The 18,416-nt window shown below is 38.6% G+C and overlaps 1 protein-coding gene across 1 annotated transcript in view; it reads right to left on the bottom strand.

Moving 5' to 3' along the window:
* Window positions 1–18,416, bottom strand: part of LOC130458130 (uncharacterized) — a 71,389-nt gene that overhangs the window by 51,216 nt on the left and 1,757 nt on the right. Inside the window, exons 3-6 of the mRNA XM_056821111.1 lie at window positions 16,718–16,878; window positions 14,255–14,379; window positions 12,570–12,733; window positions 11,479–11,639 (exon numbers count right to left, since the gene is read on the bottom strand). Coding sequence (XP_056677089.1) covers window positions 11,479–11,639; window positions 12,570–12,733; window positions 14,255–14,379; window positions 16,718–16,878 — 611 coding nt within the window. The remainder of the gene's footprint in view (window positions 1–11,478; window positions 11,640–12,569; window positions 12,734–14,254; window positions 14,380–16,717; window positions 16,879–18,416) is intronic.

Below are 18,416 nucleotides of genomic sequence, written 5' to 3'. Positions count from 1 at the left end.
CAGAATCAAGCACCTAGAAGAAAGTGAGATGATAAAACAGCAAGAATCAATAAAGCAAACCCAAACAATTAATGAATTGGAAGAAAACATAAAATATCTCACTGAGAAGGTCACGGACCTGGAGAACAGAGGAAGACGAGAAAATCTCCGTATCATCGGTCTCCCAGAAAAACCAGAGGTAAACAACAAATTGGATTTTATTCTAGAGGAGATTATAAAAGAAAATTGCCCCCACGTTCTGGAGCAAGGGGGCAAAATAGAAATAGAAAGGATTCATAGAACACCTTCTATACTAAATCCCCAAAAGACAACGCCTAGGAATTGAACATTTCGACACTAAAATAAGAAGGAAAAGCTTGCACAGAAAAGTGAACTGAGCCGCCCTTCCCCCCACCCCACCTCCCCCACTAAACCAGAGTGAGCTACCTGAGCGCTCACATCATAATTGCCAAATTCAAGAGCTTCCAAGTAAAGGAGAAAATCCTACAAGAAGCCAAGAAGAAGAGCTTCAGATATAAGGGGGCTCCCATAAGGATCACACATGACTTAGCGGCTAACACACTAAGAGACCGCAAAGCATGGAACACGATATTTAGAAAGGCAAGAGAGCTGGGTCTCCAACCAAGAATCAACTACCCAGCAAAACTGACTATATACTTCCAGGGGAAAGTATGGGCATTCAACAAAATAGAAGACTTCCAAGCATTTGCTAAGAAAAGACCAGAGCTCTGTGGAAAGTTCGATATCCAAGCACAGAAAGCAAGAGAAACATGAAAAGGTAAATATGAAAGAAAGGGAAAAGGAGATAAATCTTATCTTTCTCTTTAAGTCAAACTCTCTTCTATAAGGACTACATTTACATCTAATTATATATATTAATATGTGGGGAAAATGTTTTGTGTAACTCTCATAAATTGTATCATCATAAGAGTAGTTAGAAGAAACATGCATAGGGAAAGATTGGGGAATCAAGAAGATTTGGGGAAAGTTGGGGCAAAAAAAGGAAAAGGGAGGGGGGAACCGTGATAATACTAAGATTAACTTCAAGAAATAGGGGGGGAATCAATAGAATAAACTTTCCCATATAAAGATACACATGGGAAGGGGAGGGGAAGAACTCTCATATGAGAAGGAGAGGAAGAGAGCGTGAAGTGGAAGTACTCAAACCTTACTCTCAGTGAAATCAAATCTGAGAGGGAAGAACATCTAGATGCAGTGGGATCCTGAATTCTATCTTATCCATTAGGGCAAGAAAGAAAGGAAAATTAAGGAGGGGGAGGGGGGAGGGAGTACAAAAAGGGAGGGAAGGAGAGGGGGGAGGGGAAGGGAGCATAAAAAGGGAGGGGCTAGAAAGGGAAGCATCTCAAGGGAGGGGACTAGGGGGACTGACCTAAAGTAAATCACTGGTTCAAAAGGAGAAAGCTAAAGAAGAAAGGTCAGAACTAGGGGAAGACATCAAAATGCCAGCGAATCCACAAATAACAATCATAACCTTGAACGTGAATGGGATGAACTCACCCATAAAACGCAGACAAATAGCAGATTGGATTAGAACACAAAACCCTACCATATGTTGTCTTCAAGAAACACATATGAGACGGGTTGACACTCACAAGGTTAGAATTAAAGGTTGGAGTAAGACCTTTTGGGCCTCAACCGATAGAAAGAAGGCAGGAGTTGCAATCATGATATCTGACAAAGCCAAAGTACAAATAGACCTGATCAAAAGGGACAGGGAAGGTAAATATATTCTGCTAAAAGGAAGTATAGACAATGAGGAAATATCACTAATCAACATGTATGCACGAAATGGTATAGCATCCAAATTTTTAATAGAGAAACTAGGAGAATTGAAGGAGGAATTAGACAGTAAAACCATATTAGTGGGAGACTTGAACCAACCACTATCAAATTTAGATAAATCAAATCAAAAAATAAATAAGAAAGAGGTAAAAGAGGTGAATGAAATCTTAGAAAAATTAGAATTAATAGACATATGGAGAAAAATAAATAGGGACAAAAAAGAATACACCTTCTTTTCAGCACCACATGGCACATTCACAAAAATAGATCATACACTAGGTCATAGAAACATGGCACTTAAATGCAGAAAAGCAGAAATATTAACTGCAGCCTTTTCAGATCACAAGGCAATTAAAATATTGATCGGCAAGGGTACATGGAGACCCAAATCAAAAATTAATTGGAAATTAAATAACATGATACTCCAAAATCGGATAGTTAGAGAAGAAATCATAGAAACAATTAACAATTTCGTTGAAGAAAATGACAACGGCGAAACATCCTTTCAAACCTTATGGGATGCAGCCAAGGCAGTACTTAGAGGAAAATTCATATCCTTGAGTGCATATATTAACAAATTAGGGAGGACAGAGACCAAGGAATTGGAAATGCAAATCAAAAAACTTGAGAATGAACAAATTAAAAACCCCCAGAAGAAAACCATACTAGAGATCCTAAAAATTAAGGGAGAAATTAATAAAATAGAAAGTGACAGAACTATTGAGCTAATAAACAAGACTAGAAGCTGGTACTTTGAAAAAACAGACAAAATAGACAAAGTACTGGTTAATTTAATTAAAAAAAGGAAAGAAGAAAGGCAAATTAATAGCATCAAGGATGAAAAGGGGGATCTCACCTCAAATGAAGAGGAAATTAAGGCAATCATTAAAAACTACTTTGCCCAACTATATGGCAATAAATTTACCAATCTAGGTGATATGGATGAATATTTACAAAAATATAAATTGCCTAGACTAACAGAAGAAGAAATAGTTTTCTTAAATAATCCCATATCAGAAATTGAAATCCATCAAGCCATCAAAGAACTGCCTAAGAAAAAATCCCCAGGGCCTGATGGATTCACCAGTGAATTCTATCAAACATTCAGAGAACAGTTAACCCCAATATTATACAAACTATTCGACATAATAAGCAAAGAGGGAGTCCTACCAAACTCCTTTTATGACACAAGTATGGTACTAATTCCAAAGCCAGGCAGGCCAAAAACAGAGAAAGAAAACTATAGGCCAATCTCCCTAATGAATATAGATGCAAAAATCTTAAATAGGATACTAGCAAAAAGACTCCAGCAAGTGATTAGAAGGGTCATCCACCATGATCAAGTAGGATTCATACCAGGGATGCAGGGCTGGTTCAACATTAGGAAAACTATCCACATAATTGACCACATCAACAAGCAAACCAACAAGAATCACATGATTATCTCAATAGATGCAGAAAAAGCCTTTGATAAAATACAACACCCATTCCTATTAAAAACACTAGAAAGCATAGGAATAGAAGGGTCATTCCTAAAAATAATAAACAGTATATATCTAAAACCATCAGCTAATATCATCTGCAATGGGGATAAACTAAATCCATTCCCATTAAGATCAGGAGTGAAACAAGGATGCCCATTATCACCTCTATTATTTGACATTGTATTAGAAACACTAGCAGTAGCAATTAGAGAAGAAAAAGAAATTGAAGGCATCAAAATAGGCAAGGAGGAGACCAAATTATCACTCTTTGCAGATGACATGATGGTCTACTTAAAGAATCCTAGAGATTCAACCAAAAAGCTAATTGAAATAATCAACAACTTTAGCAAAGTTGCAGGATACAAAATAAACCCACATAAGTCATCAGCATTTCTATATAATTCCAACACAGCTCAGCAGCAAGAACTAGAAAGAGAAATCCCATTCAAAATTACCCAAGACAAAATAAAATACTTAGGAATCTATCTCCCGAGACAAACACAGGATCTATATGAACACAACTACAAAACACTTTCCACACAACTAAAACTAGACTTGAACAATTGGAAGAACATTAACTGCTCATGGGTAGGACGAGCCAATATAATAAAAATGACCATCCTACCCAAACTCATCTATCTATTTAGTGCCATACCCATGGAACTCCCAAAAATTTTTTTTACTGATTTAGAAAAAAACATAACAAAGTTCATTTGGAAGAACAAAAGATCAAGGATATCCAGGGAATTAATGAAAAAAAATACAAAGGAAGGGGGTCTTGCAGTCCCAGATCTCAGACTATACTATAAAGCAGCGGTCATCAAAACAATTTGGTACTGGCTAAGAGACAGAAAGGAGGATCAGTGGAATAGACTGGGGGCAAGCAACCTCAGCAAGACAGTATATGACAAACCCAAAGATCCCAGCTTTTGGGACAAAAATCCACAATTTCATAAAAACTGTTGGGAAAATTGGAGGACAGTGTGGGAAAGATTAGGCTTAGATCAACACCTCACACCCTACACCAAGATAAATTCAAAATGGATGAATGACTTGAACATAAAGAAGGAAACTATAAGAAAATTAGGCGAACACAGAATAGTATACATGTCAGACCTTTGGGAAGGGAAATACTTCAAAACCAAGCAAGAATTAGAAAGAATTACAAAATGCAAAATAAATAATCTGGATTACATCAAATTAAAAAGTTTTTGTACAAACAAAACCAATGTAACCAAAATCAGAAGGGTAGCAACAAATTGGGAAACAATCTTCATAAAAACCTCTGACAAGGGTTTAATTACTAAAATTTATAAAGAACTAAATCAATTGTACAAAAAATCAAGCCATTCTCCAATTGACAAATGGGCAAGGGACATGAACAGGCAATTCTCAGCCAAAGAAATCAAAACTATTAATAAGCACATGAAAAAGTGCTCTACATCTCTTATAATCAGAGAGATGCAAATCAAAACAACTCTGAGGTATCATCTCACACCTAGCAGATTGGCTAACATGACAGCTATGCAAAGTAATGAATGCTGGAGGGGATGTGGCAAAGTGGGGACATTAATTCATTGCTGGTGGAGTTGTGAATTGATCCAACCATTCTGGAGGGCAATTTGGAACTATGCCCAAAGGGCGATAAAAGACTGTCTGCCCTTTGATCCAGCCATAGCACTGCTGGGCTTGTACCCCAAAGAGATAATGGACAAAAAGACTTGTACAAAAATATTCATAGCTGCGCTCTTTGTGGTGGCCAAAAATTGGAAAATGAGGGGATGCCCCTCAATTGGGGAATGGCTGAACAAATTGTGGTATATGTTGGTGATGGAATACTATTGTGCTAAAAGGAATAATAAAGTGGAGGAATTCCATGTGAACTGGAACAACCTCCAGGAAGTGATGCAGAGCGAAAGGAGCAGAACCAGGAAAACATTATACACAGAGACTGATACATTGTGGTACAATCGAAGGTGATGGACTTCTCCATAAGTATCAATGCAATTTCCCTGAACAATCTGCAGGGATCTAAAAAAAAAATACTACCCACAAGCAGAGGATAAACTGTGGGAGTAAAAACACCGCTGAAAAGCAACTGCTTGACCACAGGGTTGGAGGAGATAAGACTGAGGAGAGACTCTAAATGAACACTATAATGCAAACTCCAACAACAGGGAAATGGGTTCGAGTCAAGAACACATGTGATAACCAGTGGAATCATGCGTCGGCTATGGGAGAGGGAAAGGGGGGGGGAGGGGAGGAAAAGAAAACGATCTTTGTTTCCAGTGAATAATGTATGAAAACGACCAAATAAAATAATATTAAAATTAAAAAAAAAAAGAAAAAAAAAGAAATGGGGGAGGGAATAAATAGAATAACCTTTACCATACAAAGATACACATGGGAAGGGGAGGGGAAGATCTCTCATATGAGAAGGAGAGGAAGAGAGTGTTAAGTGGTATTACTTAAACCTTACTCTCAGTGAAATCAACTCTGAGAGAGAAGAACATCTAGATCCAGTGGGATCCTGAATTCTATCTTATCCAACAGGGTAAGTAAGAAAGGGAAATTAAGGAGGGGGTGGGGGAAGGGAGTACAAAAAAAGAGAGGAGAGGGGGGGAGGGGAAGGGAGCATAAAAAGGGAAGGGCTACAAAGGGAAGCATATCAAGGGAGGGGACTAGGGGGACTGACCTAAAGTAAAGCACTGGTTCCAAAGGATATAGCTAAAGAAGAAAGGTCAGAACTAGGGGAAGATATCAAAATGCCAGGGAATCCACAAGTGAGAATCATAACTTTGAACAAGAATGGGATTAACTCACCCCTAAAACGTAGAAAAATAGCAGATTGGATTAGAACCCCAAACCCTACCATTTGTTATCTTCAAGAAACACACATGAGGTGGGTTGATACTCACAAGGTTAGAATTAAACAATGGAATAAGACCTTTCGGGCTTCAAGTGATAAAAAGAAGGCAGGAGTGGCAATCGTGATATCTGACAAAGCCAAAGTACAAATAGACCTGATCAAAAGGGATAGGGAAGGTAAATATATTCTGTTAAAAGGGAATATAGACAATGAGGAAATATTACTAATCAACATGAATGCACCAAATGGAATAGCATCCAAATTTCTAATGGAGAAACTAGGAGAATTAAATGAGGAAATAGACAGTAAAACCATATTAAGGGGAGACTTGAACCAACCCCTATCAAATTTAGATAAATCAAACCAAAAAATAAATAAGAAATAGGTAAAAGAGGTGAATGAAATCATAAAAAAAATTAGAGTTAATAGACATATGGAGAAAAATAAATAGGGACAAAAAGGAATACACCTTCTTTTCAGCACCACATGGCACATTCACAAAAATAGATCATACACTAGGTCACAGAAACATGGCATTCAAATGCAGAAAAGCAGAAATAATAAATGCAGCTTTTTCAGATTACAAGGCAATAAAAATATTGATCGGTAAGGGTACATGGAGAGCCAAATCAAAAATTAATTGGAAATTAAATAATATGACACTCCAAAATCAGTTAGTTAGAGAAGAAATCATAGAAAATATTAATAATAATTTCATTGAGGAAAATGACAAAGGCGAGACATCCTTTCAAACCTTATGGGATGCAGCCAAGGCAGTACTTAGAGGAAAATTCATATCCCTGAGTGCATATATTAACAAATTAGGGAGGACAAAGATCAAGGAATTGGAAATATAAATAAAAAAAACTTGAGAACGAACAAATTAAAAACCCCCAGAAGAAAACCAAACTAGAGATCCTAAAAATTAAGGAAGAAATTAATAAAATCGAAAGTGACCGAACTATTGAGCTAATAAACAAGACTAGAAGCTGATACTTTGAAAAAACAGACAAAATAGACAAAGTACTGGTCAATCTAATTAAAAAAAAGGAAAGAAGAAAGGCAAATTAACAGCATCAAGTCAATATATATGGCAATAAATATACCAACCTAGGTGATATGGATGAATATCTACAAAAATATAAATTGCCTAGACTAACAGAAGAAGAAATAGATTTCTTAAATAAACCTATATCAGAAAAAGAAATCCAACAGGCCATCAAAGTACTTCCTAAGAAAAAATCCCCAGGTCCTGATGCATTCACCAGTGAATTCTATCAAACATTCAAAGAACAGTTAATCCCAATACTATACAAACTATTTGACATAATAAGCAAAGAGGGAGTTCTACCAAATTCCTTTTATGACACAAACATGTTGCTAATTTCAAAGCCCAGCAGGCCAAAAACAGAGAAAGAAAATTATAGACAAATCTCCTTAATGAATATAGATGCAAAAATCTTAAATAGGATAATAGCAAAAAGACTCCAGCAAGTGATCAGAAGAATCATTCACCATGATCAAGTAGGATTCATACCAGAGATGCATGGCTGATTCAATATTAGGAAAACCATCCACATAATTGACCACATCAACAAGCAAACCAATAAAAATCACATGATTATTTCAATAGATGCAGAAAAAGCCTTTGATAAAACAAAACACCTATTCCTATTAAAAACACTGGAAAGCCTAGGAATAGAAGGGCCGTTCCTAAAAATAATAAACAGTATATATCTAAAACCATCAACTAATATCATCTGCAATGGGGATAAACTAGATCCATTCCCATTAAGATCAGGAGTGAAACAAGGATGCCCATTATCACCTCTCCTATTTGACATTGTACTAGAAACACTAGCAGTAGCAATTAGAGAAGAAAAAGAAATTGAAGGCATTAAAATAGGCAAGGAGACCAAATTATTGCTCTTTGCCGATGACATGATGGTCTACTTGAAGAATTCCAGAGATTCAACCAAAAAGCTCATCGAAATAATCAACAACTTTAGCAAAGTTGCAGGATTCAAAATAAACCCATATAAGTCATCAGCATTTCTATATAATTCCAACACAGCTCAGCAGCAAGAACTAGAAAGAGAAAACCCATTCAAAATCACCTTAGACAAAATAAAATACCTAGGAATCTACCTACCGAGACAAACACAGGAACTATATGAACACAACTACAAAACACTCTCCACACAACTAAAATTAGACTTGAACAATTGGAAAAACATTAACTGCTCATGGATAGGACGAGCCAATATAATAAAAATGACCATCCTACCCAAACTTATTTATCTATTTAGTGCCATACCCATTGAACTACCAAAATACTTCTTCACTGATTTAGAAAAAAAACATAACAAAGTTCATTTGGAAGAACAAAAGATCAAGGATATCCAGAGAAATAATGAAAAAAAAAACACATATGATGGGGGCCTTGCAGTCCCTGACCTAAAACTATATTACAAAGCAGCAGTCATCAAAACAATTTGGTACTGGCTAAGAGACAGAAAGGAAGATCAGTGGAATAGACTGGGGGCAAGAGACCTCAGCAAGACAGTATATGATAAACACAGAGATCCCAGATTTTGGGACAAAAATCTAGTATTCGATAAAAACTACTGGAAAAATTGGAAGACAGTGTGGGAGAGATTAGGAATAGATCAACACCTCACAACCCACAACAAGATAAATTCAGAATAGGTGAATGACTTGAACATAAAGAAGGAAACTATAAGAAAATTAGGCGAACACAGAATAGTATACATGTCAGACCTTTGGGAAGGGAAAGATTTTAAAACCAAGCAAGACTTAGAAAGAGTCACAAAAGGCAAAATAAATAATTTGGAATACATCAAATTAAAAAGTTTTTGTACAAACAAAACCAATGTAACTAAAATCAGAAGGAAAGCAACAAATTGGGAAGCAATCTTCATAAAAACCTCTGTCAAAAGTTTAATTACTCATATTTACAAAGAGCTAAATCAATTGTACAAAAAATCAAGCCATTCTCCAATTGATAAATGGGCAAGGGACAAGAAAAGGCAGTTCTCAGTCAAAGAAATCAAAACCATTAATAAGCACATGAAAAAGTATTCTAAATCTTTTATAATCAGAGAGATGCAAATCAAAACACCTCTGAGGTATCACCTCACACCTAGCAGATTGGCCAACATGACAGCAAAGGAAAGTAATGAATGCTAGAGGGGATGTGGCAAAGTGGGGACACTAATTCATTGCTGGTGGAGTTGTGAATTGATCCAACCATTCTGGAGGGCAATTTGGAACTATGCCCAAAGGGTGCTAAAAGACTGTCTGCCCTTTGATCCAGCCACAGAACTGCTGGGTTTGTATCCCAAAGAGATAATAAGGGAAAAGACTTGTACAAGAATATTCATAGCTGTGCTCTTTGTGGTGGCCAAAAATTGGAAAATGAGGGGATGCCCATCAATTGGGGAATGGCTGAATAAATTGTGGTATATGTTGGTGATGGAATACTATTGTGCTAAAAGGAATAATAAAATAGAGGAATTCCATGGAGACTGGAACAACCTCCAAGAAATGATGCAGAGAGAAAGGAGCAGAACCAGGAAAACATTGTACACAGAGACTGATACACTGTGGTACAATTGAAAGTAATGGACCTCTCCATTAGTGTCAATGCAATGTCCCTGAACAATCTGCAGGGATCTAAAAATAGTATCCAGAAGCAGAGGATAAACTGTGGGAGTAAAAACAATGAGGAACAGCAACTGCCTGACTACAGCGGTAGAGGTGATAGGACTGAGGAGAAACTCTAAATGAATACTCTAATGCAAATATCAACAACATGGAAATGGGTTAGAAACAGGAACACATGTGATAACCAATGGGATTGTGCATTGGCTATGGGAGAGGGAAAGGTGGTGAGGGTGGGGGGGAGGAAAAGAAAATGATCTTTGTTTCAAGTGAATAATGTTTGGAAATGATCAAATAAAATAACGTTATAAAAAGATTTTGAAATTAATAAAACTAGCACATATATAGGTTAGACAGGAATAAGAGAAAACCTCCACCAGCCTGTAAGGCCTGGCCTCAGCTCCAAAGCTTAGAAAGGCTCCAACTTTATTTAGGAACATCCCTCTTCCTTCTTCCCTAATACCTCTCCAATCCGAACTGGTTATTAAAATTTATCTTGTTTGAATATTTCAGTCAGATAAGTGGACTACCTTTGCTGGGGCATAGAGGGAGCTGAACCTTAGTTCACTCATCCAAATACAAACTGTCCTTATCGGATCCCGGCTGGGCAACCAAAGTCTGGGGAAAGGCTTGACTCTCAAGAGGGTCCATGTTTACCTGCTCTGGGGCATCTTCGAGATCAATCCATAGAAAAGTGGCCCATTTCTCGAACCACCATAGTTTGTTCAAAAATAGCCTCTTGGCAGGGAGCATCTCTCTCCTTTTGCCTCACTGGCAGCCATATTCCCTCTCTCCCTTCAACTCCTCCATTCCCTGCTACAAAACTTCCATATCCCCTGTTCTTCATATCCATCCATTTTTTCCCAAAAGATATTATAGAAGTGTAGATGGCAATTCCCCCCCCCCTCCGAGACTGTCAAGGCTATGAAGGCAAAGTGGTCTCATAACTGAAATGTTCATCTCCATGCCAGTCACAGAGCCATAGTTCTCAAAACAGAGTTGGTTTCCATATTCTGACTGCATGATTTGGAATCAAGATTGGGATTTGCTAGCTAGGACCCTATTCTAGGCTGTCCCAAAGAAAAAGCAAAAGGAAGCCTCTTCTTCTCAATGTCTGCTTTCCCCCCTATTATAGCAGGGGATGGGACAGATGGTTGGGGAGGACACAGGGTGGGTAAAGGTGATCAGATCTACTAATGCAAAGACTCTCCTTAGACACTGAGAGCTCAACTTAGTATGTATGGTTCATACAGGCGATAGAAGACTCAAAAGCAGGCCCTGCTACTTCCTTCTTGAGCATGGTAACAGAACTCACTTAATGGAAAGAATGACCAAGATAACCACTTTACATGAAAGGATGTGAAATGTGTATGTTATGGTGGCAGCTTCCCTTATATCCCCACAGTTGAATGGAACAAGTCCACCTTTTCAAAAGAGGAAAGAAGGTGAAGACAACATACACAAGCATTCTTAGCTCTTCATGATGACTTAGAATATGGCCAACCAGGAAACAGAATATTTCAAAAGGGGCTTGACAGGAAGGACTCCATCCTTGAGACTATGGGTCCCTGGAGCCAATGACTCCAGAATCTCACCTGTACATTTGCAAAGAGCTGAAAGGAATGAGGGATCCCTTACCACTCCAAGTGTTCTTTATCAACTTTATTGAAGCCTATTGAGGGATTTTGGAGTTGATTATGTATAAACACATGATCCTTGGTTTCCAGTGCCTGGTTAAGCAAAGCAACACCTGACACCATTTCTACTGTCGTGGCCAGCTCCTCAGCAGTCAGATAGTTCTGTAGGGAAACATACTCAAATGAGGAGAATTTTCATAACAGTACACAAAGTATCACCAAAAAAACTCCATAAAAAAGGAAAATAAAAAACCTACATTAAACACATTTTGCCAAGTGTGCTGTGGTGAAAACATGGGAAAATGAAATGAATTGGAGTAACTGTGGATACCAACAGGATGGAAAACAAGGAATAACAGTGTATTCCATGATTATACCAACAGCTGATAATTCTACAAGATGATTATCATGGTCACATGGGATAATGTGACACAGAGAAGTGCTATTATTTCAAATACAGTGCTTTAAGGTTTAGACGGCTTTTTTATTTTCTTATCCTTGTCTTCAGTTTTAAAATCAATATGGTGCATTAGTTCTAAGGGAAAAGAGTGACTAGGGCTAGCCCATTGACATTAAGTAAATTAAGTTAGGTCACAGGGACCTGAAGTTTCATGGTAGTACCCTTTCCTGGTTTTCTTCCTACTTGCTGAACTTATCCATCTCAGACTATTTTTTAAATTCCCTTACCTTCTGTCTCACAATCAATGCTAAGTGGAGATTCCAAGGAAGAAAGGTGATAAGGGCCAGGCCAATAGGGTTAAGTGCCTTGACCAGTGTCAGCTAGCAATGAAGGATGTGAGGCTATATGGGAATCAATGTTTGAGTGAGCCTTGGTCCAATCATCCCATCTACAGGAACACCTGACTTTGGAGTCCAGATAATGTAGTGTCTATGCTTTCTAGGGAATTATTACTTTAAGAGAACCACAAGTAGAATCTATAAATGGCCTGAATGACTTAAGAGTTTTCTTACCATTCTGAGAACATGCAAAATGATTTTAGAGCAAAATCTCATTTTCTAGATGATTTTGCTCTTCCAACCAATACTCCACACTCTGTGACTTTCATGCAGCCAGAGACCTCCTGGACTTACCAATGAGCTCTGTTTCTGAAGGTTGAATAGTTCATCCTGATATAGATCAGCAGCAAAGGGATGAACGGTAGGGAGCTGGGCCTCAGGTTTCATGAGGGCACTCATGGTCTTACTGGGATGACCTTCTCGAATCACAGCATTGATCTCATCAATAGCAGCAAGTCCTGGAGGACAAGGATGTGATTGATGACAGTAAGAATCATATTTTATTTACTTGGTGTTGTTTCCCATTGAATCTCTCAGGCATTGGGGTTAAAGATCACTACTCTTACATGGGAGAACAGACTAGCCAATCATCATTGATACCAATCACTACAATTCTTAGATTATATCAGAGATGAATGAAACCAGATGATAAGATGAAGATGAAGTCTCAGGCTTCCTGCCCATCAAAAGGTGGCAAAAAGTTTTGGAGCAGATACAGTTGACAAGATCACAGATACTATTCATAGAGAGTTTGGGAAATTTCAAAGCATAATAAACTCAACAAGCCTTAAAAATTGTCTGACATGTTATTCTGCCAAGAAAACAATTTCATAAACATAAGACAAAAAGAGGAAAAGGAAGCCATACAATGTGTGTGACTTCAAAGAAATTAAGATGAGTCACTGCTGACAAGTCAAAGAACTGGCCGAGGGTAGGAAGGATAACTAGGATGAGAGCTGGCAATAGAAAATATGAGAACAAACCTTGCAAAATCCCACAGAGGACCTGAGAGCTTATCTCCTGCAAAATTCACAGGATATAGATTAAGACATTGAGGCCCAGTGAGAACAATCCTTTTTCCAATTGTCCCAAAAGCCTTAGTGGTGTTTTTGTGAAGAGACATCCAGACTCCTGATTTTTATGCATTTTGATCCTCACAGGAAACTAAGAATGTATCAGCAACTTCCTCAAAGAAAGGGAAGAAGGATGAATTCTGTACCTATTTAGGTTAACACACACTCAACTGCTAAGTGCTTCATAAATATCATCTCCTTTGATCCTTAAAAGAACCCTGAGAGGTAGGTACTATTATTTCCCCCATATTGGGGTGGAGGAACCTTGGCCAGAGGCTCAATCATTGGCCCAGGGTCATACAACGAGGCAGTACCTGAGACATGACTTGAACTCAAGCCTTCCTCACTATGCAGTCAGCATTTTAGGCACTGAGTCACACATCAGATATCTCCTCATTATTCAAGAATGTTTCCATGGCTGACAAACTATTTAGTCTATAATCCCCAATCCTTTACATTTCTATCACCATCAGTGCTTGTAATGATGATCAGGGCTCTATAGTCAAGAGAGTGTTGTTATATTCATTACGGTGTAAAAGGCACCTTTAGAAATTATCCAGAGGGGAAGTTGGAGACTGTGGATAAGAGTGTTGAATGTGGAGTTGGGAAGATCTTGATTCAGATCTGGCCTCACATATTTTCCTAATTGAGTGACAGTGTGAAAGTCATTTAACTCCACATGCCTAGCCCTTACCTCTCTTCTGATGTGAAAATCATACTAGTATCACTTTTGTTTGATTTACTAAGACAAAAATCATGTAATAAATATTAGAACAATTTCCCTGACAAAAGGGCTAAAATTAAAAATCCTAGAATTAAAATTAAGTAAACCATTGGGTAAAAGTCAAACTTTCTGGAATACCAACATTCTCAGCCATTCTGCAAAACCAAAGTGACTGCACTTACTTGATTTTTCTTCTTGAATTTCCACATAAATGATATCAATATGATTCTGGATTTCATTACGGCTCAGGTTATCTTGTCCTTGAGATGAGGATTCTCTTTTGATGGACATGAGCCTGCTAGCGTACCTGGGGAAGACAAAAGTCACCAAACATCCATTAACTTTAATTGTCCTTTTGAGTTAATTTCTTACCAATTTAACTAAACACGACAGATACTGGGAGAGCGACCTATGGGAAGAGTAGGAGAACAGGGAGGCAGCAGGGTTTGTAGCCCTTTAGTGAAGTTCATCATGCAATCACATGTAAAACAATGACATTGCAAAGGGAAAAGCGCTGTGGGAACTCGAGTGTCTAGAGGACGCCATGGCCACACCAAAGAGCCTCTGACCACAAGGAACCCTCACCTTCGTAGGACTTACACAGGGATGGACAGATATTTACAGCACACAGAAAATGACTCCCAGGTGGGGGCATGCCCACAAAGGGAAGGCTCAGGGAAGGGACGTCTCGCGTAGCTGTCCTGCCCTGGCAGAACTAAAGTCTAGGAGGCACCTCAGACCCTCCCTAGCTGGGTGAGCCTCTGTAAATCATAGCACCCACTTGCCCAGCCCTTCTTGTTCTTCTGTCTTAGAAAGGACAGAAGGAGAGGGAGGATTAACAAATGAAAAAAGTAAATAATTTAATTCTATTGTCTAAGTGAGAGCTAAAGAAGGACTGGATTTCCCTGTGAGTCATATGGATGGAATATAGATCTAAGAGAGGCTGGTAATGTAGAATGCATAAGATTTGACAACTGAAAAGGAGTTTTTCTCAGTACAAGCTTACTTGAGAAATTCCTCTTCTATATTGTAAGGGCCAGGAGGGCAAAAATGGTCCTATAATTGAAATGTTTGGCTCCTTCCAGTCAGAGAGCCTTGCTTCTCTTCACAGAGATGGTTTCCATAGTATGACTACAAATTTTAGAGTCAGAAGAGCTGTATTAAAATCCTGACTCTAGAGACAACTGGGTGGCTCAGTGCATTGAGAGCTAGACTTAGAGAGGTTCAGTCTTGAATTCAAAAAGTATCCCAGACACTTTCAAGCTGCCTAAATCTTGACAAATCACTTCACCTGCATTCTCTAGCTCTTATAGCTCTTTTTCTTCAGAACCAAAGCATGATAGGTATCCTTAGATGTAAGTTGTTTTTTTTTTTAACTCTACCACTGACTACCCCTGTGACCACAAGCAAAGCCAATAAACCTATCTAAGCCACATTTTCCTTCCTTCCTAAGAGGTGGCTAGGTTAGCTGACCTCTAACATATCTTTTGTACACGTGCAGGTTTTGTGTCAGTCAATGTGCTGTGTGTCAATAAAGGTTAATGTTTGGGGCCTCTGAGTGGGAAAATCTAAAAGAACTGAGAAAAGAAGAGAGAACAGAGCAGGCAGGAAAGGGGGAAGGTGGAAAGAGACTGGCAGGCTAGATATCACAAGGCCAGATTACATAGAAATGATTGCCAACCCTTCCTAATAATCTTTATAAAATATATAATTGGGTAGGAATATTATTCAATTCCTATACTTTCTTCTCTAGATCCTTTGCTCATCTTGGGGGTGGGTGGTGTGGGGTGTGAGATGGGGAATTTCACCAAATTTTAAAACTGGGCAATCTCTCCCCTCTGGTGATCACCAACAGAAATGAGGAGAATCCTGTAGAACCTGACTAAAAGGTATCCTGGTCTTGCCCTCTCCTTCATTCAGGCATGTTTTTCAAACGTTTCACTTTGATTTATAACATCCATCCATCCTGCACTAATGGCTCCAGTGTCTTTGCCGTCCAGGAGTGAGTTCTGGCAGCATCAAATGAAAGGAACAGCAGCTGAACATGGACACGTGCCAGCTAGGACCCTGTTCAGGGCTGTCCCAAGGAAATAGCAAAAGGAAGCCCCCTCTTCTCAATGTCTGCTTTGCCCCCTATTAGAGCAGGTGATGGGACAGATGGTTGGAGATAATGCAGAATGCCTGACAGTGATCAGATCTACCAGTGCAGAGAGGCGCCTTAAACACTGAGAGCTCAACATGGTCTGGCTCACGCAGGCCACAGAGGACTCAAAAGCAGGTCCTGCTGACTTCTTCCTGAGCTTGTCACCGGACCTGTCTTACTACAAAGAAAGCCCAAGGTAGCCACTCTACATGAAAGCATGGCAAATGTGTAGGTTACGGTGGCAGCTTCCCTTACATCCCCCACAGTTGAATGGAACAAGTCCACCTTTTCGGAAAAGCAAATACAACCAAGACAACGTCCACGAGCACTCTTAGCTCTTCATGACCACTTAGAATATGGCCGATCAGGAAACCAAAAACATTTCCAAAGGGCTTTGACAGGAAGGACTCCATCCTTGAGATTAAAGGTCCCTGGAGCTAATGATTCCAGAATCTCACCGGTACCACTGACAAAGAGCTGAAAGGAATGAGGGATCCCTTACCGTTCCAAGTGTGCTTCATCCAGGTTCTTGAAGTCAATTGAGGGATTTCTGAGACGATCCTGGGTCAACTCAAGATCCTCGGTTTCCAACGCCTGGTTAAGCAGAGCAACGGCTGACACCTTCTCTACTGTCGTGGACAGCTCCTCGGGGGCCAAGTAGTTCTGTAGGGAAACATACTCAAATGAGAAGAATTTTCATAACATTACACAAAGTATCAGTAATGAAAAAAACCCACCAAAATAAAAATGGAAAACCTTCATTAAACACATTTCTGCCTAGGGTTTCATGGTGAAAACATGTGAAAATTAATTGAATAGAAGTAACAGTGGATGCTGAGAAGAATAAGGATGTCTAACAAGGAATATCAATGTAGTCCATGATTATACCAACAGCTGTGAATCTTAAAGATTCCTCAGACCCTACCTTGGAACATTTGGTTAGGGTTATTCCCCATTTGAAAGAATGAAGGGACTTGGTCAGGAATGTGGGGACTTTTAAATTACTCTTCCCATACTTAGGCATACCTTAAGGGAAGATAAAGTTGTAAAATTTCATTGTTCCTTACTGAACAATGAAAAGTACTTAACCCATACTTATAGAAAGGCAAAAGCCCTTAAGCTAGGTCTATTTTTAGATCTAATACAAAAGCATGCTAAATACCTATGAAGGTCAAATTAATCACTAAAAGTTCAAGCAAGCTTAGCAAGATGTGTGAGGGTTTAGTCTGCACAGAGAAGGTGATAACAAGGTGTGAATTAAGAATGGTCAGTCCTATGAAAATGTCTACTGTGATTGGTAGATGTGAAAAATTAGGGCAGGTGACATAGGAGAAAATTTTCTTTAAAAGGAAGAGGTTTAGGCCTCTGAGGGAATTCAGCTTTGGAGCTGAATTGTAATTCAGCTTTGGAGCTGAATTGTAGTTCAGCTTTTTTAGCTGAGTTGCAGCTCGGACTATTTGGAATAGCTGGGTCTCTGAACACTAGAGTTTTGCTTGGAAGGATCCTGACTTAGCTTAATCTCTTAAAGAGAAAGGCCAAGGCCCCTAGGCCATTGGCCTAGGCACAAGCCCTTTTCCTATTATTTCATCTTACTCTGTCTTCTCTCTCCCTTTCTTTAATTCCTTAATTTGTATTAATTAAAATCTCCATAAAACCCAGCTGACTTGGGTATTTCATATTTGGGAATTTTTCCCATGGTGACCACTTTATTTTTAATATAAAATCAAGACACTAAAAATTGTCTTACAGTTTTGGCAATTCAAAGTCTTAAACCCATATTTTTTGCCATCACAGTTTATGGCAACCACTCTTTTAACTGCAACACAGATAATAAATTTAAAGCTGATTATTATGGCACATGGGACAATGTGACACTCTCTGATATAGTACTGTAAGGTTCAGATAGATTTTTATTTTTCATCCCTTGCCTATGATTTTAAAATCAATACTGGGAATTAGTTCCAAGGTAAAAGAGGTGTAATGGCTAGGCAAAGGGGGTTAAGTAAATTAAGTTAGGTTACACAACCTTAATATTTCATGGTAGGACCCTTTCCAGTTTCACCTTCTGCTTGTGTATCTTTTCCATCTCAGTCTATTTTTTAAATTTCCTTACTTTATGTCTTACAATCAATGCTGAGTAGAGATTCTAAGGCAGAATAGATATAAGGACTAGGACATTGGGGTTAAGGGCCTTGGCCAGT

The sequence above is a fragment of the Monodelphis domestica genome, chromosome 3, assembly GCF_027887165.1.
Source record: "Monodelphis domestica isolate mMonDom1 chromosome 3, mMonDom1.pri, whole genome shotgun sequence".
NCBI lineage: Eukaryota > Metazoa > Chordata > Mammalia > Didelphimorphia > Didelphidae > Monodelphis > Monodelphis domestica.
This window is presented reverse-complemented; position numbering and strand designations above follow the sequence as displayed.